The sequence below is a fragment of the Nycticebus coucang genome, chromosome 5 (genome assembly GCF_027406575.1).
Source record: "Nycticebus coucang isolate mNycCou1 chromosome 5, mNycCou1.pri, whole genome shotgun sequence".
NCBI lineage: Eukaryota > Metazoa > Chordata > Mammalia > Primates > Lorisidae > Nycticebus > Nycticebus coucang.
In genome coordinates this window covers 48,081,830-48,108,565 of record NC_069784.1, presented here as the reverse complement: position 1 = coordinate 48,108,565, position 26,736 = coordinate 48,081,830, and the positions used below count along the sequence as shown (strand labels likewise).

The following is a 26,736-nucleotide window of genomic DNA, read 5'->3' as shown; positions in this document are numbered from 1 at the left end:
CAAAGCAATCTACACATTCAATGCCATCCCTATTAAAATACCAACATGGTACTTTCAAGATTTGGAAAAAAATGATTCTGTGTTTTGTATGGAACTAGAAAAAAACCTGTATAGTTAAGGCAATTCTTAGTAATAAAAACAAATCCAGAGGCATCAGGATACCAAATTTTAGGCTATACTACAAGGCCATAGTGGTCAAGACAGCATGGTACTGGCACAAAAATAGAGACGTCTGGAATTGAATATAAAACCAAGAAATGAAACTAACAACTTACAAACACCTAATCTTCGATAAACCAAACAAAAACATACACTGGGGAAAAGAATCCCTGTTCAATAAATGGTGCTGGGAGAACTGGATATCCACATGTAAAAGACTGAAACTGAACCCACAACACTCTCCACTCACAAAAATTGATTCAAGATGGATAAAGGACTTAAATTTAAGGCATGAAACAATAAAAATCCTCAAAGAAAGCATAGGAAAAACACTGGAGGATATCAGCCTGGGGAAAGACTTTATGAAAAAGACTTGCACGGTAATTACAACAACAACAAAAATAAACAAATGCGACTTAATTAAACTGAAAAGCTTCTGTACAGCTAAGGAGACAATAACTAAAGCAAATAGACAACTTACACAATGGGAACGGATATTTGCATATTTTGAATCAGACAAAAGTTTGATAACTACGATCTATAGAAAACTCAAATTAATCCACATGAAAAAAGCCAACAACCCCATATGTCAATGGGGAAGAGACATGAATAGAACCTTCTCTAAAGAAGACAGACGAATGGCTAACAAACATGAAAAATGCTCATCATCCCTAATTATTAGAGAAATGCAAATCAAAACCACCCTGAGATACCATCTAATCCCAGTGAGAATGGCTCACATCACAAAATCTCAAAACTGCAGATGCTGGTGTGGATGTGGAGAGAAGGGAATACTTTTACACTGCTGGTGGGATTGCACACCAGTACAACCTTTTTGGAAGGAAGTATGGAGACACCTCAAAGCACTCAATCTAGACCTCCCATTTGATCCTGCAATCCCATTACTGGGCATCTACCCAGAAGGAAAAAAATCATTTTATCATAAGGACACTTGCACTAGACTGTTACTGCAGCTCAATTTACAATTGCCAAAATGTGGAAACAGCCTAAATGCCCACCAACCCAAGAATGGATTAACAAGCTGTGGTATATATACACCATGGAATACTCTTCAGCTATTAAAAAAAAAGGAGACTTTACAGCCTTTGCATTAACCTAGATGGAAGTGGAAGACATTATTCTTAGTAACGCATCACAACAATGGAGAAGCATGAATCCTATGTACTCAATTTTGATATGAGGACAATTAATGACAATTAATGACACAGCGGGGGAAGGGGAGAGCAGAGGGAGAAAGAAGGAGGGAGTGATTGTGAAAGGAAGAGCAGAGAGAGGGAAGGAGGTAGGAAGGTGGGGTCTTGGTGTGTGCCACACCTTTTGGGGGCAAGACATAATCGTAAGAAGGATTTTGCCTAACAAATGCAATCAGTGTAACTTGTTTTCTTGTACTCTCAATGAATCCCCAACAATAAAAATAATAAAGAAAGAAAAAATGAATTATATGTAATGTGATTCCTATAGAAACCACTAAAAAAAGCTAACAAATAAATAAAAAAGCTAATACTAAAATAGAATTCTCAAATATATTCGTCAATTCAAAACATTTCAGTGAAAGAGAAGAAATAAAAATCTTAAATCAAATTGTATCAGTAACTGCATTAATGTTAATGGACTAAACTTTCCAACTAAAATCTAGATAACGGGGGGAGGAGACAAGATAGCTGACTGAAGCTAGCTTTCCACAGAGGATCCCATCCAGAAGGAGAGTTAAAGGACAAAAATTCAGCAAGTAACCTGGTGGATTTGAGCTGCACTAAGAGAGAAGGTTGTGGAACGCATGTCAACCCTGCTGAGGAGAGCTGCGACCACAAGGATACAAACAAAAGTTACAAAATCCATCACCAAGCAGACGGGAGTTCCCTCCCCCATAAGAACGGCTCAGAGTGCCCCACAAACAAATGGGCAGAGTTCAAAGGTCCTCCCACTACACTCCACGGGAGAGACCCTCTAAAAACTGGACCTACTTCCCCTACTAGGGTGCCACAGCGTCCTCCTGACAGGCATAAAACTGTATAAACTGTATATAGTATCTACCTGGAATTCTGAGCTCCCAGCGCTCCCCTTCAGTCACACTGAAGTCTGGAGGCCAGTCCCGGTCGGCGGAGAGGGGGACCACAACAGAGTGGCAGTTCCCTGAGGCACAGTGCGACAGCCGTCTTTTGGTGAAAATATGGCCAGGCATAAAACTGTATTAAGCTGTGTGTGTTCTCTGCCCGCAGCCCCAGGCTCACAGCGCTCCCTGCGCTCCCCTCTGCTCTCACTCCAAGGTCTGGAGGCCTGTCCCCCAGGGGTCCAGACTCTTGAGCGATTGCTCGAGGGGTGCAGAGAGTGCTGGGCTGCAACCGGTCGGTGCAGACTCTGGGGTACGGGAGTGGAGAGAGGACGGTTGGCCAGAAGGGAGCTACACCAGAGCAGCGGTTGCCTGAGAGATAAAACAGCAATACGTGCTAGCAATACGGCTCACTACTGAATATTCTCCAGCCACACCCCTTGTCTCCCTGGGCAACCAGAGGCTCTGAGTTTGCCTGAGGCAACTCCAACTTGCAAACCAGGGAAACTGCCAGGGTGGGGTAGACCCAGAGGTCCGCTTTGCTAAACCTAAGACGCACCTGGCCTTCAGGGGATCGTCAACCTACAGACAATACAAGAGCAAAGACAAGCTGATTTGGAACTCAATTCAGCTTCTGTTCTGCTGGGGAACCGCAGAGTTGTTCTGTTCTGTTCTGTCAGTAACATTAATCAGGGGAGAGACTGGACCTGAGTGAAAACCCCCCAACCTTCATCAAGCACCCAAGGTTGTCAGGCCTCACCTCCTCCTGTAGGAGAGAGGCAGAGCACAGCCGTCTGGCAAACTTCCTTGTGATTCAGGCAGGTGCAAGATACTGGACTACCGATTCACTATAGGCAATTGGGTCAGCCAACTGCAGGGCTATCAGTGACTGGGTATGACAGTGGTGTAAGGTGGGGAAGGAGGCAGCAACCTTCCCAGACTGATCTATTGGCTGGGTGGCTCCTCCTGACTCCACGCAGCACAGGGGCAAGCCACACGAGAATAGTCACCAGACCCCAGTGATCAGGTTCCCAGAGACCTCTTAAACTCTCTCACCCGAGACAGGTGCACACTGAGACAATTGATTTCGACTTTTTGAACTGAACCAATCGCCTGAGTACAAATCAGGTGGTGCTCTGGGCGCACGGTGGTAGGAAGGTTTGACTTTTCTTTTCCAATTATTTGCCAGTGGGGGGCGGGGTGACTTAATCACTTGTATTTCTCCACAGCTGAGATTTCAATCCAGAGTATCTGTTTCACTATGGTGCAACAGAAACCAGCTGAAAACAAGACACAACCACTTAGCCCCACCACACCAGACAGGGCCCCAGTTTTTCAGGCCACAACACTGTACAGGCCCTCAACAAAGCCCAGGGGGAAAAAAATCAAAGGGAGTAAAACAACCATGGGGTGGAATCAGCGGAAAAACTCTGGTAACATGAATAACCAGAATAGATGAACCCCCCCAAGGAAAGATACAGCACATGTAATTGAAGATCCCCTTCATAAACAACTGGATGAGATGTCAGAAATCGAATTCAGAATTTGGATTGCAGACAAGATTAACAAAGTGGAATTAGGAATTCGAGGGGAAATTCAAAAGTTGTCTCAAGAATTTAACAAATTTAAAGACAAAACCACCAAAGACTTAGACACACTGAAGCAAGAATTTGCAGCCCTCAAAGATATGAAAAATATAGTAGAATCCCTCAGCAACAGAATGGAGCAAGCAGAAGAAAGGATTTCTGACATCCAAGATAAAGCCTTTGAACGCCCCCAAACTCTCAAAGAGGAAGAGAAATGGAGAGCAAAAAAGGATCATTCTCTCAGAGAACTCTGGGATAATTCGAAGAAGGTGAATATCCGAATCACTGGAGTTCCAGAAACAGATGAAGTGGCCTCGCTGGGCACAAAAGCCCTTCTGCATGAAATTATGAAAGAGAATTTTCCAGACATGCCTAGAGATGCTGAAATTCAGATAGCAGACAGCTTCAGAACACCAGCACGACTCAACCCAATAAGACATCCCCAAGGCATATCATAATTAACTTCACTAAAGTTAATATGAAGGAGAAAATTCTCAAAGTGGCCAAGAGAAAGAAAACCATTACCTTCAAAGGGAAGAATATTACAGTAATTGCAGATCTCTCTGCTGAAACTTTTCAAGCCAGAAGAGGGGGGTCACCAACTTTTAATCTTCTAAAGCAAAATAACTTTCAACCCCGGATCTTGTATCCAGCTAAACGGAGTTTCATTTATGATGGAGAAATTAAAGACTTTAATGATATTCCTATGTTGAAGAAATTTGCCATACCCAAACCAGCTCTTCAGGATATTCTCAGACCTATCCTCCATAATGACCAACCCAATCCTATACCACAAAAGTAAACTCACTCAGAAACTTCGGATCAAACTCCAATTTCCACACTGGCGAAAGGAATAAAAATGCCCACTGGACTTTTGAAAAACTCGATTCCCAAAACTTCACCACACTTATCAATATTCTCCATTAATGCGAATGGCTTAAACTGTCCTCTAAAAAGGCATAGGTTAGCTGATTGGATACAAAAACTCAGGCCAGATATTTGTTGCATACAAGAGTCACAACTTAACTTAAAAGACAAATACAGACTCAGGGTGAAAGGATGGTTGTCATATTCAGGCAAATGGTAATCAGAAAAAAGCAGGTGTTGGAATTTTATTTGCAGATACAATAGGCTTTAAACCAACGAAAGTAAGGAAGGACAAGAATGGTCACTTCATATTTGTTAAGGGTAATACTCAAGATGATGAGATCTCAATTATTAGTATCTATGCACCCAACCAGAATGCACCTCAATTTATAAGAGAAACTCTAACAGACATGAGCAACTTGATTTCCTCCAGCTCCATAATAGTCGGAGATTTCAACACTCCTTTGGCTGTGTTGGATCGATCCTCCAACAAGAAGCTGAGCAAAGAAATCTTACATTTAAACCTAACCATCCAACATTTGGATTTAGCACACATCTACAGAAAATTTCATCCCCCAAAAACTGAATACACATACTTCTCATCAGCCCATGGAACTTACTCCAAAATCGATCACATCTTAGGTCAGAAGTCTAACCTCAGTAAATTTAAAGGAATAGAAATTATTCCATGTATCTTCTCGGACCACCACGGACTAAAACTTGAGCTCAGTAACACCAGGCATCTGCATACTCATACAAAAACATTGAAGTTAAATAACCTTGTGCTCAATGATAGCTGGGTCAGAGATGAGATTAAGAAAGAAATCGCCAACTTTTTGGAACAAAGTGACAATGAAGACACGAACTATCAGAATCTCTGGGACACCGCAAAGGCAGTTCTAAGAGGGAAATTTACAGCACTGCAAGCCTTCCTCAAGAGAACGGAAAGACAGGAAGTTAACAACTTAATGGGACATCTCAAGCAACTGGAAAAGGAAGAACATTCCAACCCCAAACCCAGTAGAAGAAAAGAAATAACCAAAATTAGAGCAGAATTAAATGAAATTGAAAACAAAAGAATAATACAACAGATCAATAAATCAAAAAGCTGGTTTTTCGAAAAAGTCAATAAAATAGATAAACCTTTGGCCAACCTAATCAGGAAAACAATAGTAAAATCTCTAATCTCATCAATGAGAAACAACAAAGACGAAATAACAACAGACTCGCAGAAATCCAAAAAATCCTTAATGAATATTACAAGGAACTGTATTCTCAGAAATATGAAAATTTGAAGGAAATTGACCAATACTTGGAAGCACGTCACCTTCCAAGACTTAGCCAGAATCAAGTGGAAATGTTGAACAGGCCCATATCAAGTTCGGAAATAGCATCAACCATACAAAACCTCCCTAAAAAGAAAAGCCCGGGACCAGATGGTTTCACGTCTGAATTCTAACAAACCTTTAGAGAGGAATTAGTACCTATATTACTCAACCTGTTCCAAAAGGTAGAAAAAGAAGGAAGACTACCCAACACGTTCTTTGAAGCGAACATCACCCTCATCCCCAAACCAGGAAAAGACCCAACAAGAAAAGAAAATTATAGACTGATATCACTAATGAATATAGATGCAAAAATATTCAACAAGATCCTAACAAACAGAATCCAGCAACACATCAAACAAATTATAAATCATGACCAAGTCGGTTTCATCCCAGGGTCTCAAGGCTGGTTCAATATACGTAAATCTATAAATGTAATCCAGCACATAAAAAAATTAAAAAACAAAGACCATATGATTCTCTCAATTGATGCAGAAAAAGCTTTTGATAATATCCAGCATCCCTTCATGATCAGAACACTTAAGAAAATCGGTATAGAAGGGACATTTCCTAAACTGATAGAGACTATCTACAGCAAACCCACAGCCAATATCATATTGAATGGAGTTAAACTGGAATCATTTCCACTCAGATCAGGAACCAGACAAGGCTGCCCATTGTCTCCATTGCTTTTTAACATTGTAATGGAAGTTTTAGCCACCACAATTAGGGAAGAAAAGGAGATCAAGGGTATCCATATAGGGTCAGAAGAGATCAAACTTTCCCTCTTCGCGGATGATATGATAGTATATTTGGAAAACACTAGGGACTCTACTACAAAACTCTTAGAAGTGATCAAGGAACACAGCAGCGTCTCAGGTTACAAAATCAACATTCATAAATCGGTAGCCTTTATATGTACCAACAACAGTCAAGTGGAAAAAACAGTTAAGGACTCTATCCCATTCACAGTAGTGCCAAAGAAGATGAAATATTTGGGAATTTATCTAACAAGGGACGTGAAAGATCTCTATAAAGAGAACTATGAAACTCTAAGAAAAGAAATAGCTGAAAATATTAACAAATGGAAAGACATACCATGCTCATGGCTGGGAAGAATCAACATTGTTAAAATGTCTATACTACCCAAAGCAATATATAATTTCAATGCAATCCCTATTAAAGCTCCACTGTCATACTTTAAAGATCTTGAAAAAACAATACTTCGTTTTATATGGAATCAAAAAAAAACCTCAAATAGCCAAGACATTACTCAGAAATAAAAACAAAGCAGGAGGAATTACACTACCAGACCTCAGACTATACTACAAATTGACAGTGATCAAAACAGCATGGTATTGGCACAAAAACAGAGAAGTAGATGTCTGGAACAGAATAGAGAACCAAGAGATGAATCCAGCTACTTACCGTTATTTAATCTTTGACAAGCCAATTAAAAACATTCAGTGGGGAAAAGATTCCCTATTTAAAAAATGGTGCTGGGTGAATTGGCTGGCAACCTGAAGAAGACTGAAAGTGGACCCACACCTTTCACCATTAACTAAGATAGACTCTCACTGGATCAGAGATTTAAACTTAAGACATGAAACTATAAAAACACCAGAGGAGAGTGCAGGGAAAACCCTTGAAGAAATCGGTCTGGGCAAGTATTTTATGAAGAGGATCCCCCGGGGAATTGAAGCAGCTTCAAAAATACACTACTGGGACTTGATCAAACTTAAAAGCTTCTGCACAGCCAAGAACACAGTAAGTAAAGCAAGCAAACAGCCCTCAGAATGGGAGAAGATATTTGCAGGTTATGTCTCCGACAAAGGTTTAATAACCAGAATCCACAGAGAACTCAAACACATTAGCAAGAATAGAACAAAGGATCCCATAGCAGGCTGGGCAAGGGATTTGAAGAGAAACTTCTCTAAAGAAGACAGGTGCGCGGCCTTCAGACATATGAAAAAATGCTCATCATCTTTAATCATTAGAGAGATGCAAATCAAAACTACTTTGAGGTAACATCTAACTCCAGTGAGACTAGCCTATATCACAAAATCCCAAGACCAGAGATGTTGGCGTGGATGTGGAGAAAAGGGAACACTTTTGCACTGCTGGTGAGAATGCAAATTAATACATTCCTTTTGGAAAGAGATATGGAGAACACTTAGAGATCTAAAAATAGATCTGCCATTCAATCCTGTAATCCCTCTACTGGGCATATACCCAGAAGACCAAAAAGCACATCATAACAAAGATATTCATACCAGAATGTTTATTGCAGCCCAATTCATAATTGCTAAGTCATGGAAAAAGCCCAAGTGCCCATTGATCCACGAATGGATTAATAAATTGTGGTATATGTACAGCATGGAATATTATGCAGCCTTAAAGAAAGATGGAGACTTTACCTCTTTCATGTTTACATGGATGGAGCTGGAACATCTTCTCCTTAGTAAAGTATCTCAAGAATGGAAAAAAAAGTACCCGACGTACTCAGCCCTACTATGAGACTAATTTAGGGTTTTCATATGAAAGCTATAACCCAGTTACAACGTAAGAATAGGGGGAAGGGGGGAAAGGGAGGGGAGGTGGGTAGAGGGAAGGGGATTGGTGGGATTACACCAGCGGTGCATCTTACAAGGGTATATGTGAAACTTGGTAAACGGTCTGTGAAGCTAGTGAATGATGCTCCATGATCATATCAATGTACACAGCTATGATTTAATAAATAAATAAATAATAAATTAAAAAAATAAAATTTAAAAAGAAATATAGATATTATAAGACTGACATAAGCAAAATCCAAAGGCTGTCTGCAAAAGCAGCACTATATCGAAGTAATACAGTGAGGCTGGAAACAAATGGACAAAAAAAGATAAATCATTAAAACAGTAAGCATAAGCAGCGTGAAGCAGCTACATTAATTTCTGCTAAATTTCAAGACAAAAATATTACCAGAAATAAAGAGAGACATATCAGAATGATGAAAAGGGTCAAGTCATCAAAAAGGCATATTGTAAAAGTGTTAAGTATCTACAAATAAAGCTACAAAGTTGATGAAACAAAAAATTGACAGAAATAAGAGAGAACAGACCATTCCACAATTATACTTGGGATTTTTTTTTTTTTTTTTTTTTTGGTTTTTGGCCAGGGCTGGGTTTGAACCTGCCACCTCTGGCATATGGGACCAGCGCCCTATCCCTTGAGCCACAGGCGCTGCCCTGTACTTGGGATATTTTAACACCTCAGCTCAGCAACTCATAATGTAATCATCACAAATATTAATAAAGAACTCTACTGGATGGCCTGCAATAGTATTTCCATGAGGTATTACTGAATGAGAGAAAATAAGAAGCAGAAAAATAAGCCACTGAACCAGTAAACCAGCCAGGTGGGGTGGCTCCCACCTGTAAACCCAGCACTCTGGGAGGCCAAGGCCAGTGGACTGCTTGAGCTCAGGAATTCGAGACCAGCCTGAGCAAGAGTGAGATCCTGTCTCTACTAAAAATACAAAAATTAGCTGGGCATTGTGGTGGGCACTTACAGTCCCAGCTACTAGGGAGGCTAAGGCAAGAGAATCACTGGAGCTCAGGAATTTGAGGTCGCTGTGAGCTATGACACCACAGTACTCTACCCAGCGCAACAGAGTGAGATTGTCTCATTAAAAAAAAAAAAAAAAAACACTAACATTAAACCAAATAAACTCTTTTAAGAAGCTCTAACAGGTATATTTGCTTTAGTTTCTGTATGCTGTATCACACTGTAGAAGATGAATATTGCAGACTGTTAAAATAGGATGGCTTTCAGGCAGCATGATTGGGGAAGGCCTATATGCAGGAAACGTGTAGACTAGCCAGTAAGAGGAAAAAAAAAAATAAACCTTTAAAAATATGTAAATGATTACATTTATGATATAAAAACACAAGTAAAATTATGTGATTGTGTGAAAATATTCACAGAAGTTTTGCAATTTAATTTTATTTTTTTTCAGTTCTTTTCCTCTGTGTAGACAACAAAAGACCTCTAGTTTCTCTTCTTACCACAATTAAGTTTTCATCATTATCTAAGAAAGCCGTATGACTCTGACAGCGATGGTGAAGGAAATAGCAGAAGATCTGTCATGAAATCAGTGAAAGAGAAGTATGTACACATCATCACTAGGCATATCCTTTAGTGGAGGTTGCTCTCAAACTTTAGCCAGCTTTTTCCTTACAAAGGAGGTAATCTGCATTATAAATAGTGCATGAAATCAGAGAATAGTGAAGTTAGATTTAAAGTTCAGTATTAAATGTTGACTTCTCAATAAAAATCTAAACTCTATAAAGTTCTTCATTAGAAAGAATCCTATGTACTCATTAATAATTGGGAGCTAACTGATGGGCACACATGGACACAAACAGATGTAAAGGACCCTGGACATCAAGAAGGGGGGCGTGTGGGCAGACACACTAGTGTACTGACGATGCACACTAAAAGCTCTGACTTCAGCATTAAAATTTAAAACAAGAAAAAAATGACTAAAATAGATTTGTTTTTCAAATGAAGTTGTCACTGATTCACATCTCTAGAAAAATAAATGCTCCTTTTATTCTAAATGGTCTAAGTGCAAGGAGAACAACAAATTTCCACCTAATATCAATCTCCAACATTAAGATGAGTAATAAATTTTACCAGAAGAAAAAATGAGCAGGAAGAATTTCAGTCAGCATACTTAAATGCTAGTTACAACACATTTTTTGATATTATTCAAATTTTAATTATATATATTTATATGATTTATAAAGTTTTCCAAAGAAAATACTTCATCTAAATAAAAACCAATGTTTTCTATTAGAATAAAAACAGAATGCAAAGAATGATACTTCAGAATTCACTGGGAACTTCAAAAGTGTAGATACTGTAATAAAAAGCCCAACAGTCAACATCATGAATTATATCTTTCCTTATTATGATGAGACATTCGGCAACGGCAAGCCCTAATTTGGAGGCATACTGTTATTCATTTTCACTTAGAAGATACAAAAAGCGAGGGAAAGTGCTTTGAACACATCACAGCGGTAAGTGGAAATAAATAAGCAAATTTAAAGAAACAAATTTTGTATAACTATACAAGTGAGGACAAGAAATCGAGACTTAAGAGAAACAAGTAGTAGAAATTATAATGAAGTTAAGGCAAGCGACCAGTTTCAACATAAAGGATATATTTTAAAAATCACATATTAAAAAAAAAAAGTGCTTCTGTGTAAGTACAGAGAAAACCAATTTAAGACCTAAAAAGCATGGTAACAGTGAATCACTAGAAACTTCTAAGACTAAAAAGATCAAAATGGCAATTAATTTAATTCTTCTAGAATAGGAATACCCACATAAAATATAGTTTACCTTTTCAGGTTCACCATTGCCCAGGGAATCCCAGTCGGTGTATTAAAGGCAGGAAGAAGTTTCTCCGCTAATTGCACTGCTTTAATCTTGAATATCTGAGATAAAAACATGAATATTCATTAATTATAGCCATTGATAGGATTTACATCTTGCTATCTCTCACAGTATGCACACCACAATGTGCTGGGTACATGGAAGCATGGCTGGGAAGCATCTCACTGGTACCACGAACATAAAGCAATCAGAAAATGTTCCTAAACAGGACACTGAGGGACGGTAGCAAACATGCAAACACCTGAAACTACAATTAATTGAAAAGACACAGTCTTGGTTTGAATATTACCTGTATCTTCAGCTGGTAAAAATAACTAAGAGAAAACACTAGGCTATGGGGAATTTCATCCCAAATATACAAGTTTATTAACATTAAAAAATGTAACCCAATTTGGATAAATGCCTCTGAATCACTGTAAACATGCTAATGTCTCAACATTCTTCGTCAAGTAGTTTAGCTAAATTATAAAAAGGAAAGAACATATATGAATTCACATTCCAAGTTTACTTTGAGTTATACATGCACATGTTTCACCTTTTAGTCCCAACAGCTTTTTTGGTATTCAAAACAATAAATTGCCTAAACATTCCAGTTTTCCAAACTTTTAAGTCATGCACTACTGTCAAGATGTAGATAGCAAAATTTCTACTATTTTCTTAGCATTTCCCAACAGATTGGTTTGTGTACCCACTTAAGAGCCTACTGACTTAGACTCTAAACTAGGATCGGGGGTGGGGGGGGTCATAACATTCTATTAGGAAAAGTTGCAGTCTCATGTATGCCTCAAGCATACCCCCTCTCAAATGGCTTCCAAATTGGTTAGTTAATGTTCTACCTGTGATAAAATATTATTAGATTCCTCTAATAATAATTAGGTGATCTGGAACAGGTTAAGTTTTGAGTTGAGATTAAACAAAACATACCAACATCATTGGGGTCAGAAGAGAGGACATGTGCAAGTAGACCAATATGACATTAAGATGTTCCAAGGTTCCTTAAATTAGGCAAAAGCTACTTAGCAAAACTTTTAATTAGCTATACTCACACAGCTAATTAAGGTCAGATAATTAAAGTTGGTGAACTCATCCTAGAATAAGTGCTACATTCCTCATTGCTGAATATCATTATGGTTATTTTCCACATACTCCCTTTGGGAAGCTATGCATTGATACAACTGCTTAGTTCACCCTTTACAGCAATTTTGGAACTCTTTTTCTGGAATGGCCATCAGAGCTATGGTTTTACAAGCTCTGACAATTAAGTTCATGAACTCATCCTAGAAACAGTGCCTCATTGCTGAATATTACTACGGTTGCCTTGGAAGTACCCCCCTTGGCCATCTGGTAACTGTAATGATATTCAGTGATGAAGTAAACAGTACATTGATACTTTTATTTTCATTTTTTATTATGAATGTAGCAGATAACTCAAAAACCATTCAAATCGGCCAGGCGTGGTGGCTCACACCTATAATTCTAGCACTCTGGGAAGCCGAGGCAGTGGATAGCTTGAGTTCACGAGTTCGAGACCAGCCTGAGCAAAAGCAAAACCCACGTCTCTACTAAAAATAGAAAAACTGAGGCAAGAGGATTGCTTGAGCCCAAGAGTTGGAGGTGGCTGTGAGCTGTGATGCCACAGCACTCTACTCAGGGCAACAGCTTGAGACTCTGTCTCAAAAAAAATAATAAATTAAATTAAAAAATAAATAAAATTCAAATCCCCTTTTTGGGGGGTATTTATTTGTATTCTTTATTAAATCATAACTATGTACATTAATGCATTTATGAGGTACATTATGCTGATTTGATACACAATGTGGAATGCTTACATCTAAATGATTAACATAACCATCTCCTCGCTTACTTATTTGTTGTGGTAAGACATTCATACTCTATTCTTAATAGTTTAGAAATGTATCATTGTGTTATGCACATTAGGTTAGGTCCCTCCAGATACCCTCTCTCCTCCCAGCCTCATCCCTCCCCTTCATCTTTTCTCATTATTTCTGGACTATAGTTATTTTATACCATTCCTAAGAATGTGTGGGTGATTACATACTGATTTCATAGTACGTTGAACACAATGGATACTTTTTTCCCATTCTTGAGATACTTTACTAAGAAGAATATGTTCCAGCTCCATCCATGTAAACATAAAAGATGTGAAGTCTCCATCTTTTTATGGCTGCATAGTATTCCATGGTGTACATATACCACCATGGAACATAATACTAATTTGTTAATCTATTCATGGATCGACAAGCACTTGGGCTGCTTCCATGACTTGGCAATTATGAAATGGGCTGCAATAAACATTCTGATACACATGTCTTTGTTGTAAAAAGATTTTTGATCATCTGGGTAAATACCTAATAGAGGGATTGCAGGATCAAATGGTAGGTCCACTTTTAGTTCCTGAGTGTTCTCCAAACTACTTTCCAAAAAGGCCGTATTAGCTTGCATTCCCACCAGCAGTGTAGACGTGTTCCCTTCTCACCACATCCATGCCAACATCTATAGTTTGGGGATTTTGTGATGTGGACTAATCTTATTGGAGTTAGATGATATCTCAAAGTGGCTTTTATTTGCATTTCTCTGATGATTAAGGATGATGAGCATTTTTTCATGTGTTTGTAGGCCAGAGAAATGGCAAAGTTATATGCAGAATTGAGGGCTTCTCCTCTGTAGCTCCCCCGTCCTAGATTTCACTCCTAAGTTTCTAGCTACTGTGGTAAATCCAAACTTGTTTTCTGATTCATCAAGTCAGTAATCATACGACAAGCATCAACTATGAATTGTCATTTACCAGCACTGTGACTTTTAATATATATGAATGTGTTCAAATGAATACACATATTCTACATTTATGAGGAAAATGTTGAAAATTATACTTAAAAATATTTCTGTATCAGCAAAGCTTAGTGGAATGTTTCACCCAATTACCAGCACACCTATAGACAACAAAAAGGTCAAATTTTCAAAGGAAGTATAATAGCGGCAATCTCGGTAGCAAAATCAGGTTTCCCAAAAATAAGTCAGAATTAATGGAATAAGCACAATAATGTCTAATATTTAAACCGAGAAAATATAACATTCTAACATTTCATTTTTATTATTCATAACATTACTTAGAGAATGTGAGGCTTAACAACTCTTCTCTATTTGTCTTTAAAAAGATCACTGAATTTATTCAGGAATTCTTTACCTATAGGCAATAGAATACATTTGTGTTTTAGTTAAAAAAAAGGTTTTGCTGCTATTTTTTCATTTTATTTTGTTTTTATTATCTGTGAATATGCATTAAACTCTATATTATCATTTCTCTATTTTATCTGACAGGTTTTAGGTTTTAGGTCCACATAAATTATGTTATAATCTTACTCAGGAAGGAATGCCACTTTGATAACCATTAAAAAAATGAAAAGAGACAATCTTGTAAAAGAAATGTCATATATTTGAGGCTAACAGCAAGTAAACATAATAAATCATCAAGATTTTTTAACTTGTGAATATTTAATATAAACAGTCTTGTTTTGAGAAAATAAAATGATAAAGCCTCACATTTATGATATTAATAAATCAAAAGAAGAGAGGAATATTATGTCAATATGATTCCCTATGCCAAAAAATAGAATACATGTAAAATGTTCTTTATTCTAGTTACATATTAACACAACAAAGGCAGTTTGTCATATTATAAATTGTAGTTAATATTTTGGCTTATATGAGATAGAGGAGTTTATTGCAAATCCAGTATGAGAATAGTGTTATATTCAAATTATGTTTCTGTGTTTTATTTATTTTTAGCTCATCTCAGGGATTAGATTCCAAAAAAAAGAAACTCCTAAGGTCAGCCACCTGCACCCAAAAGGTATTCCTGGGGAAGGCAGCAATGTCCTGGAAAGGGACTGGGACTAAAGAAGGAAAGTGAGGCCAGCCACACAAAAGACAATGAAAGCCAGAGAGGTCCATGTGAGGAAGTCACAGCAGTTTTTGGATCAGAGCTTTTGGAATGAAATGATCAGGAAGAAACTAAATTGGGCTCTTTACATTTTTGGCAAAATAGACTGTACCATAAATGAATTTATGTAATTTCTTTTAAAATAAATAAAAGGATCTTTTACCTGTTACAAAAGTGGAATATTTACCACATGAGAAAACCCAAAGGAAGAAGGAAAGTAAAGTAATACCTACCGAGTCAGGCATTATGGCATAGGGAACTTTCATATCGTTTAATCCTCACAACTCTCAAGTGAACTTTCTCACATTTTCATAGATGAAGAAACTTAAGTTACAGAAGGTAACGAACTTGCTGAATACCATTATACAGGATGGGTGAGGCAGGGAATCAAACCTCAAACCCCAAAGAATAAGCACCTCAAAATGTTCTTCTAAAAGTCTGAGGCATAAAAAAATATAAAAATGGAAATACTTGGTAACATTGTGCAGTTTTTCTGCATTTCAGTTTTATCTACAACAACTGCAACCAAAATGTCAACATTTTGCTTCAACCTTCAGGTAGGAAGTGTAATGTAAAACAGCCAAGGTGGAAGCTTCTCTTTCACAAACTGCTCATAATTTTGGATCACATAGCTATTGTTATGAAAATTAATCAAATATACCAACTACATGCAAAAAATTTAGTACTTCCTCGATGTAGTCAGATAAGCACAATAAATAAACTCAACCTCCAATACTAACAGTAGAGGAATGCCATTGCAGACATAAAATATTATTTACCTCTCTCTTTTCTGTTCCATGAATTATATGTAGCATTCAGTTGAAAATTATGAAATATATAAGAAAAATTAACCACTGTCTGTAGACAAAGTGACAAAACCAGACTCAAAGGATTGAAACAATCAGAGAATTTAAAGTGACTGTGATACACATCAAAATAACAGATGGAGAACGCCTTCAACAGGTTCACAATTACATTAAACACAGCTAAAGAAAAAAATTAATGAACTTTAAGATAAGTGTACAAATTATCCAAAACAAAACACAAGGAGGACAGAGGCCTTCTGGTTTCTGGTCCACCCATGTAAGAATCTTGGAAATCACCATGCCATCCTAACAGATAAAAAGCAGAACAAGCTAAAACAACTCTTCTCAAACTGTTAAGAGAAATGAGGTCATAGGGCAAACCACTGTCCCCAAAATAAGAGAGACAGACAGGAGAATACAAAGAATCAAAGCCTGGAGTAGAAACTCAGCAGATGAAACCCATGCAAGAACCAGTACCTGAGTCAGGAAACCTGAACTACTGTCCATGAATGGCGGACAACTCTCAGAGGACCCGAGCCATCAGAGGAGTGCACAATTTTCTAATACTTACCTCTTAGAGTTCTACCTGGTTCTTACAGTGACTATTATAGAAAATTTGATCATGCTTCTAGCTAGATGAAGAGAAAAGGAAACATTTTGTGATATACCAAAATGTTAAGAAGGTGTGCCCTCAGAAGAAACTAGTTAACCAGAGCCTAACCTGTTGATGGTATATCAGAGCCTAAATGAACCGGGGGGAAGGGAAATACCAAACTCTAGCCCCCTCAACATTCCATGTAGGACAAGGGTAATGCCCAACTCCAGCTACCTTTAGCCACCCTGTCCCATCTAAGGGGGTTGGGACATACTGAGAACCATGTATGAAGATCACAGACCATGGGCACAGGCTCACTGAAAGACTGAGACCTAATTACAGGACTACAGAAAGGTTCCCCAAACCTTCTCACATCACCAAAGGCCTATTTCCAATAGTCCCTTTTACTCTGTATGTCATGGCCAACTATTGAGAAAAAATAATAAGACACATTAAAGACTAAACACACAGTTTGAAGAGATAAAACAAGTATCAGAACCAGATTCAGATATGCCAATAATGTTATAATTATCAGACTAGTAATTTAAAACAACTACGATTATTATGCTAGAGGCTCCAGAGGACTAAGGAGACAGCATGCAAAAACAGATGATCAAAGAATATAAGCAGAGAGATAGACTGGGTCTAAGAACTGAAAGCTAGAGTTCAAAAATACTGTAATAAAAATGAAGAATGTGGGCGGCACCTGTGGCTCATGGGTAGGGAGCTGGCCCCATATACCGAGGGTGATGGGTTCGAACCGGGCCCTGGCCAAACTGCAACAAAAAATAGCTGGGCGTTGTGGTAGGCGCCTGCAGTCCCAGCTACTCAGGAGGTTGAGGCCGGAGAATCACCTAAGCCCAAGAGCTGGATGTCGCTGTGAGCTGTGATGCCACAGCACCCTACCAAGGGTGACAAAGTGCAACTCTGTCTCAAAAAAAAAAAGAAGAAGAAGGAGAATGTTTTTGATGGGCTTATTAGTAGACTGGACATAGCTAAGAAAAGAATCTCTAAACTTGAGAATTTCTCAACAGAAATTTCTAAAACTAAAAAGCAAATAGAAAAAAAAAGAAAAGAACAAAATATCCAAGAACTGTGAGACAATTACAAAAGTCTAAATACATATAACGTGAAACTGCAAGGGAAGAAAACAGAAACAAAGATATATAAAACGTTAATAACTGAAAATTTCCCCAAATTGATGTCAAACATCAACCCACAGTCTGAAGAAGAGAACAATAAGCAGGATAAAAGCCATAAAAACGGTACCTAGGCCTATCACATTTAAAATGTAGAAAATCTAATGTAAAGAAAAAATATAAAAAGAAGCCAGAGGGAAAAAACACCCTAACTACAAAGAAGCAAAGATAAGAATTACATCCTTAGGGATGCAAGGCTGGTTTAACATACGCAAGTCCATAAACGTTATCCACCATATTAACAGAGGCAAAAATAAAGATCACATGATCCTCTCAATAGATGCAGAAAAAGCATTTGATAAAATCCAGCATCCTTTTCTAATTAGAACACTGAAGAGTATAGGCATAGGTGGCACATTTCTAAAACTGATTGAAGCTATCTATGACAAACCCACAGCCAATATTTTACTGAATGGAGTAAAACTGAAAGCTTTTCCTCTTAGAACTGGAACCAGACAAGGTTGTCCTCTGTCACCTTTACTATTCAACATAGTGCTGGAAGTTCTAGCCAATACAATCAGGCAAGACAAGGAAATAAAGGGAATCCAAATGGGAGCAGAGGAGGTCAAACTCTCCCTCTTTGCTGACGACATGATCTTATACTTAGAGAACCCCAGAGACTCAACCACAAGACTCCTAGAAGTCATCAAAAAATACAGTAATGTTTCAGGATATAAAATTAATGTCCACAAGTCAGTAGCCTTTGTATACACCAATAACAGTCAAGATGAGAAGCTAATTAAGGACACAACTCCCTTCACCATAGTTTCAAAGAAAATGAAATACCTAGGAATATACCTAACGAAGGAGGTGAAGGACCTCTATAAAGAAAACTATGAAATCCTCAGAAAGGAAATAGCAGAGGATATTAACAAATGGAAGAACATACCATGCTCATGGATGGGAAGAATTAACATTGTTAAAATGTCTATACTTCCCAAAGCAATCTACCTATTCAATGCCATTCCTATCAAAGTACCTACATCGTACTTTCAAGATTTTGAAAAAATGATTCTGCGTTTTGTATGGAACCGGAAAAAACCCCGTATAGCTAAGGCAGTTCTTAGTAACAAAAATAAAGCTGGGGGCATCAGCATACCAGATTTTAGTCTGTACTACAAAGCCATAGTGGTCAAGACAGCATGGTACTGGCACAAAAACAGAGACATAGACACTTGGAATCGAATTGAACACCAAGAAATGAAACTAACATCTTACAACCACCTAATATTTGATAAACCAAACAAGAACTTACCTTGGGGGAAAGACTCCCTATTCAATAAATGGTGTTGGGAGAACTGGATGTCTACATGTAAAAGACTGAAACTGGACCCACACCTTTCCCCACTCACAAAAATTGATTCAAGATGGATAAAGGACTTAAATTTAAGGCATGAAACAATAAAAATCCTCCAAGAAAGCATAGGAAAAACACTGGAAGATATTGGCCTGGGGAAAGACTTCATGAAGAAGACTGCCACGGCAATTGCAACAACAACAAAAATAAACAAATGGGACTTCATTAAACTGAAAAGCTTCTGTACAGCTAAGGACACAGTAACCAAAGCAAAGAGACAACCTACACAATGGGAAAGGATATTTGCATATTTTCAGTCAGACAAAAGCTTGATAACCAGGATCTATAGAGAACTCAAATTAATCCACATGAAAAAAAGCCTACAATCCCTTATATCAATGGGCAAGAGACATGAATAGAACTTTCTCTAAAGACGACAGACGAATGGCTAACAAACACATGAAAAAATGTTCATCATCTCTATATATTAGAGAAATGCAAATCAAAACAACCCTGAGATATCATCTAACCCCAGTGAGAATGGCCCACATCACAAAATCTCAAAACTGCAGATGCTGGCGTGGATGTGGAGAGAAGGGAACACTTTTACACTGCTGGTGGGACTGCAAACTAGTACAACCTTTCTGAAGGAAGTATGGAGAAACCTCAAAGCACTCAACCTAGACCTCCCATTCGATCCTGCAATCCCATTACTGGGCATCTACCCAGAAGGAAAAAAATCCTTTTATCATAAGGACACTTGTACTAGACTGTTTATTGCAGCTCAATTTACCATTGCCAAAATGTGGAAACAGCCTAAATGCCCACCAACCCAGGAATGGATTAACAAGCTGTGGTATATGTATACCATGGAATACTATTCAGCCATTAAAAAAAATGGAGACTTTACATCTTTCGTATTAACCTGGATGGACGTGGAAGACATTATTCTTAGTAAAGCATCACAAAAATGGAGAAGCATGAATCCTATGTACTCAATCTTGATATGAGGACAATTAATGACAATTAAGGCTATGGAGGGGGAAGCAGAAAGAGGGATGGAGGGAGGAGGGTGGGGCCTTATTGTGTGTCACACTTTATGGGGGCAAGACATGATTGCAAGAGGGACTTTACCTAACAATTGCAATCAGTGTAACTGGCTTATTGTACCCTCAATGAATCCCCAACAATAAAAAAAAATAATAATAAAAATAAAATAAAATAAAATAAAATGAAAAAAAAAAAAAAAAAAAAAAGAATTACATCCTTTACAACTTCTCAGAAACCATGCAAACAAAGATAATAGGGTAAAGTATTTACAGTGTTGAAAGAGAGGAAAAAAAAAAAATCAGTCTATGGATCAGTCTCTAAGATTAGTCATATCCTAGGACACAAATCAAATCTCAACAAACTTAAAAAAATAGAAATTATACCTTGCATCTTCACTGAGACTCTTTATACAAAACAAAATATGAACAAAAAATTTTAAGTCAGCCAAAGGAAACAAAAGATCTATTATATACAGAAGGACAAAGAATTAAAGCAGATTTCTCATCACAAACTATGCAAGCTATTAGATATCCAGTGACATTTTTAAAGTGCTGAAAAGAAAAACTAAATCTAAAGTTAGAGTAAATCTAAATTTTACTCCCATCAAAAAATTATTTCAAAAATGAAGACTTTTAGACTAGCAAAAACTGAAAGAACTCACTAGCCATGGATGTGACTATAAAACAAATATTAAAGGAAGTACTTTATAAAAAAAAAATTAAATTACTAGAAGAAACATAAACCTGCAAAAAGAAAAGAAGAACAAAGAAAATGACTAAAATTAAGAAAAATAAAAAGGCTTTTTTTTCTTATTTTTAAAAGCTCTAAATGATAATTGATCACCTAAACTAAAAAATAGTAGCAATGTATAATGTATTTTTAGCCATAAAGTTCGTGTGCAATTTAAAATAATGTTCACACAAACTTTATGGCCATCCTGTACATACATAAAACTAAAATCTACAGTAGTATACAAGAAGAGAAAAAATAATTAGGAATATACTGTTGTACAGTTCTTATAAGTGAAGCAGTATAATACTGATTGACAGTAGACCAACTTAAAGATGTAGACAGTGAACAAAAAACAACCATTAAAAAATATTTAAGTATAAGTAAGTCAATTGTACAGGTAAACTAGCACCACAAAAATAGGAAAAAAAAAGAAAATTAGGAATGATGAGCCAGATGGGACAAACAGGAGACAACTAACAGTGTGGGAGATTTTAATACAATTATGTCAATAGTTATACTGAATGCAAATGTTCTAAAAATACAAATTAAAAAGACTGTCAAATGTATCTACAGTAAATTTTAAATATAAAAACATATGTGTTAAAAAAAAAATAAATACCCTAAAGAGAGTTAGAATCACCCTGCAGTAGAATCTCTACAAGTTGATCCCCCAAGGGACTCTAACAAAATGGTCAACATATGGAGGTGGTCAACACAGGAACTAGGCCTACTGTTCTAATAGATCATACATGTGGTACGTGTCTGGTCTATGAAAATTAGGTTAACTTAAGGAGGTGATCGATGTAGGGAGGTGGTCAATCTGGAGGTTCTACTGTATTAGTATCAAACTAGACTTGAAGACCAATGAAAAAGAGAAAAGCTAAGAAACAATAAAAACAATAAAAGGATCAATTCACCAGAAAGATAAAACAATGGTAAGTATATACCCACCTAAGTACAGAGCTCCAAAATGCATGAAGCTCAATTCATAGAAGAAACAGATAAACCCACAAATACAGCTGGAGTTTTCAAGATTTCTCACACAGTATTCAAAAGAAAATTAGTAAAGTTACAGAAGATCTGAGTAACACTATTAATTAGCTTTACCTAATTGATATTTAAACCCAACAACAGCAGAAAACACATTCTTTTGAGCATACATTATTATTATTTATTTTTTTTTTTGAGCATACATTATTTTTAAGATAGAACATATTCTGACTCAGGAAACAAACACCAACAAATCCAAACATGCACTCCCTATTTCCTGCTCATAAGACAAACTAGAAATCAATAATAAAGAGATATCTGGAAAATTCTCAGTTATTTGAAAATTAAACAACACACTTCTAAATAACACAGGAATCAAATAGGAAGAAAAGAGAAAATATGTTCCCCTGGTGGGAACACACATAGTAAGGAGTTCCTAGTGACCTTTAACTGACCTAGGGCTCATTATTATCTAATTAGAATAGCATAGGGAGAGTTTTCATAAAGGATTTTAGGAGGGGGCATGCATTGTAAGGAAACTGTTATATAACCTAACCTGTTATGTAATCTGTTATACAGGATGGCCATAAAATTCATGTGCAATTTAAAATAGCTGTCCACCCTGTATAACTCCAATCCGTCAATCGCCCCAAAGGTGGGGAACAACAACCAATCCAGAAAGGTGGACAAAGCATAGAAAAGACAATGTGTGCCAGACTTTGGGGTCTTTCTCCACTCACAGAGAATGACTGTCTCTCCCTCTGAGACTTACTTTCATTCTGCAATAAATGTTACATGTGTGAATGCTTTTTGTATCAGTGATCACTGTCCTCAGCTCAACTCAGTACCTGAACTTATTCTGGACAATGGGAAACAGGAGACTGAACATCCAGGCAAACCTAACACACAAACAGCCCATGTATCCAGCAAGGAGAGGGAGGAAATGAGAGGATTCTTTTCTATAGAATTGTGGGGGTGAGAGTGGGTAGAGACTTACCCAATTATTAGCTGGAGGCCCACTTACTGGCCGCAGCATTTTCTCTTACTTCATTACTGCCCTGTTCTCCATCTTAGAAAAGAGATTGGGGGGTGGTGCCTGTGGCTCAAAGAGGTAGGGCGCCAGCCCCATATACCAGCGGTGGCGGGTTCAAACCCAGCCCCGTCCAAAACAACAAAACTGCCAAAAAAAAAAAAAAAGGAGATTGGAAAGGGGGCTCTTGGGGAAGGAACAAAGGAGAAGAAACAGTGATTTAAATGTTATTGGATAGGACTTAACAAAACTTCGTATTTCAGTCACAGTTTCCTTCTCAACCATAATACTGGCATATGGCTTCAAAACTGCTGGCCTGTGAATTTTCATTATGGGAAAATCTAGCTCTTGGTCTGCTACTTTAACTCTCCACTTTTACTACCTGTGAGATCTTTACCTGGTTTATCCTCTCTGTGACCTAGAACACAGCTAGTCCCTGTACCGAAAATTCCATTCTAGACATGGGAAGGAGTGGAATTTATGACTTGGACCTCCAGGCTTGTTCAGTCCCATCAGCTCTCCCACATGGCGTTTCATTTCTCTGCCTTGGATCTGCATTCTGCTACTTCACCCTATCTTCTCTCTCCCTCTGCCAAACAATAAGTCTGGGATATTCTCCTAAGGTCACTGAGAGAGGTGCCTTTCTTCATAAAAACTTTTAAGATTTAGATTTCCCTAGGAAGATGAAATACCTACTCTTAGGTCTCAACTCTCCACTTGACCCAAAACTTCCTCCCCCCAAAAATATCTTAAAATACCTTCCTGAGCGGCCCTACCCATTAAATGCCAATTCTCCAACACTGAAATACTGTAATAGGACATATCTGAGAAGGCACATTTATGTAGTAAGAGATGAAAAGAAGAGAGAAACAGAGAGAGGAGGGAGGGAAAGAAAGAAAGAACCGAATCATACTACATCTACCACAGAAAAGAAAATGAAAAAAAAACTCCAACTCAAGTTGCTTCACTGGGAAATTCTACCAAAAATTTAACGAAGAAATAATATCAGTTATACATAAATTTCTCCAGAAGAAAAAAAACATTTTCCAGGTCATTTTATGAGGTCAAACATTACTCACATGCAAAATACACATATACACGCACAAAGTTGTTAAAATTATAAACCTTGCTTATACTTCACAGCACATATGGAATTTAACTAAAAATAAATTATAGATTTAAAAGTAAAAAATTATACAACTTTTAGAAGAAAACATAAGAGAAAAATCTTTGTGATCTTGGATTAGGCAAATATTTCTTAAATATGTATAATACCAAAAGCATAAACCATAAAAGACAAAATTTATAAACTTGTACTTCTTCAAGATGTAACAGCTTTAGTTCTTCAAAAGATAGTCACTGAAAAGACAAGCCAGACAGAAAGAAAATATTTGCAAACATACAAGTTATAAAACACTTATGCGCAAAATATACAAACTATAAAAAATAAGAAAACAAAGATTTTTTTTTTAGATGGGCAAAAGAGCTGAACAATTGAGCAAAAAGATATGCAGATGATAAATAAGCGCTCAACATCATTTGGCACTAGGGAAATGCAAAATAAAACCACAATGAGATATTACTATATAATTATTAAAATGGTTAAAAATAATAAACTCACAATACCAAGAAGTGGTCACCAAGAGAGGCAAATGTTAGGAAAATGTCTGGTAGTGTCTTCAAATATACATTTACCCTTGACCTAGCAATCACACTCCTATGTATTTACCCAAGAGAAATGAAAATGTATGTTCCCGTAGAAATCTATAACAAAATACTCATAGCAGATTTATTCATTGTCTCCAAAACCAGAAACAATCTCTCTGACAAATGGATAAAATATGTTACATCTGTATGATATGATACTCCACAGAAGTAAAAGCAGTAAATTGCTACTAATACACGGATAAATCTCCAGTGCGGTGTGCTAAATTAAAGAAGCTCGTATTACTCACTGTAGACACAGTAGGCAGGGGCAGGCAATAGGGGGTAGGTGATTATAAAATCATAAAGAGAAATTTTCTAGGATGATAAAATTCTTCTCTATCTTGACTGTGCTGGTGTTTACAAGACTATCAAGAGTACTGTCAAAACTCATAGAACTATATACAAAAATTGGTGAATTTTCATCTATGTAAATATAAACTCAATAAACCTGACTAAAAAAAAATTCTATTAATGAATTTACAGTGACTTTATGCCTATGGAGGTAAGTCAGAGTTTCTCAAAATATAGAACCATCATTTCCAAAATCACCTTTAACAAGGAGTACTTGACAAGAAATGTAGTGTACCGGTCTCTACACCAAACCAAATGAGTCAGACTCTTGTGACCAGAGCTAGGAATAGTCATTTTTTAAAAACACCTTTGTGATTCTGATGCACAATGAAGTTTGAAAATCTTCTAGCCAGAGTATAAATCATGTTTTTCTACTTTATTAAATATGAACTGAAATGTTCTGACTATAGAACATAGATTAGAGATATTACCAAGTTACGGAATAAAATTTGACAATAAAACTACATATTAAGTAAGATAAATGTTACGTAATATTATATATTAATATCTTAATACATTAAGCATCTTCAAACATATTTCTTCTCTAAAAAGCAATAAATGGACAGGCCACTCTTTACACACACAAGAATATAAACATTGATGAAATAACTGAATGTAAGTGTACAAAGTCATAAAAACACAGAAAAAGAGGAAATTTTTGTTTAGTAATAATGCAGATGTAGGTAAGGCTTTCCAAGACCAAAATTTAGAAGCCATTAAGGGTGAAAAAAAAAAAAAAATGACTACTTTAACTTTAAAAAAAAAGAACAAAACAAAATAAAGACAGTATAAAAATACACTTTTTTCAGCACATATAACAAAAAAATGAACCTCCTTAAATCCACCAAGAGCTCTTATAAATCATTTAGATTAACAAGCCATTTTAAAAATATGGGTGAATAGCCAGGTATGGTTGCTCACATCTATAATCCCAGAACTCTGGGAGGCCAAAGAGAGAGGCCAGGAATTTTAGACTAGCCTGGGCAACACAGTCTCTACAAAAAAAAAAAATTAAAAATTAGCCAGGTGTGGTGGCACGCACGGGTAGTCCCAGCTACTTGGGAGGCTGAGGCAGGAGGTTCAATTAAGCCCAAGAGTTTGAGGTTGCTGTGAGCTATGATCACGCCACTACACTCCAACCTGGACCACAAAGCAAGACTCTGTTTCTAAAGAAAAAAAATACATACATAGGTAAAGTAGTCCCTAAACATATGAAATAGAAATGACTTATAACCTCTTCCCTTAGTTTCTCTTTCTCCCATTCTTCAACCTCACCTTTTAACCTATCTCAAAAGTAAAAAGAAATTTCCCACACCCACTTCCCCACTACCCTCAGTCCCAAATATATTGTGCCAAGACTCTAGAGAGGAGAATTTGGAGGTTTTTAAATAATCATTACTTATAGCAATAAATTGCATTTAATTTCTAAATAGGAAGTTTTAAAAATTAATTTTTGGAGGGTCTGATTCTTCCTATTCATTCTTTAATTTCGGTATTATTAGTTTCTTTTTCCCCTTCATTTGGACCATGCAAATCCTAGAGAAAAATCACTCTTGCAAAGGAGA

General features: G+C 36.9%; 1 protein-coding gene across 3 annotated transcripts in view; it reads right to left on the bottom strand.

Annotated features, from left to right (window-relative positions):
• Positions 1–26,736, bottom strand: part of MAN1A2 (mannosidase alpha class 1A member 2) — a 228,271-nt gene that overhangs the window by 122,562 nt on the left and 78,973 nt on the right. For all 3 annotated transcript variants that reach the window (XM_053590891.1, XM_053590893.1, XM_053590892.1), the window contains exon 6: positions 11,400–11,494. In XM_053590891.1, the coding sequence (XP_053446866.1) occupies positions 11,400–11,494 (95 nt within the window). The remainder of the gene's footprint in view (positions 1–11,399; positions 11,495–26,736) is intronic.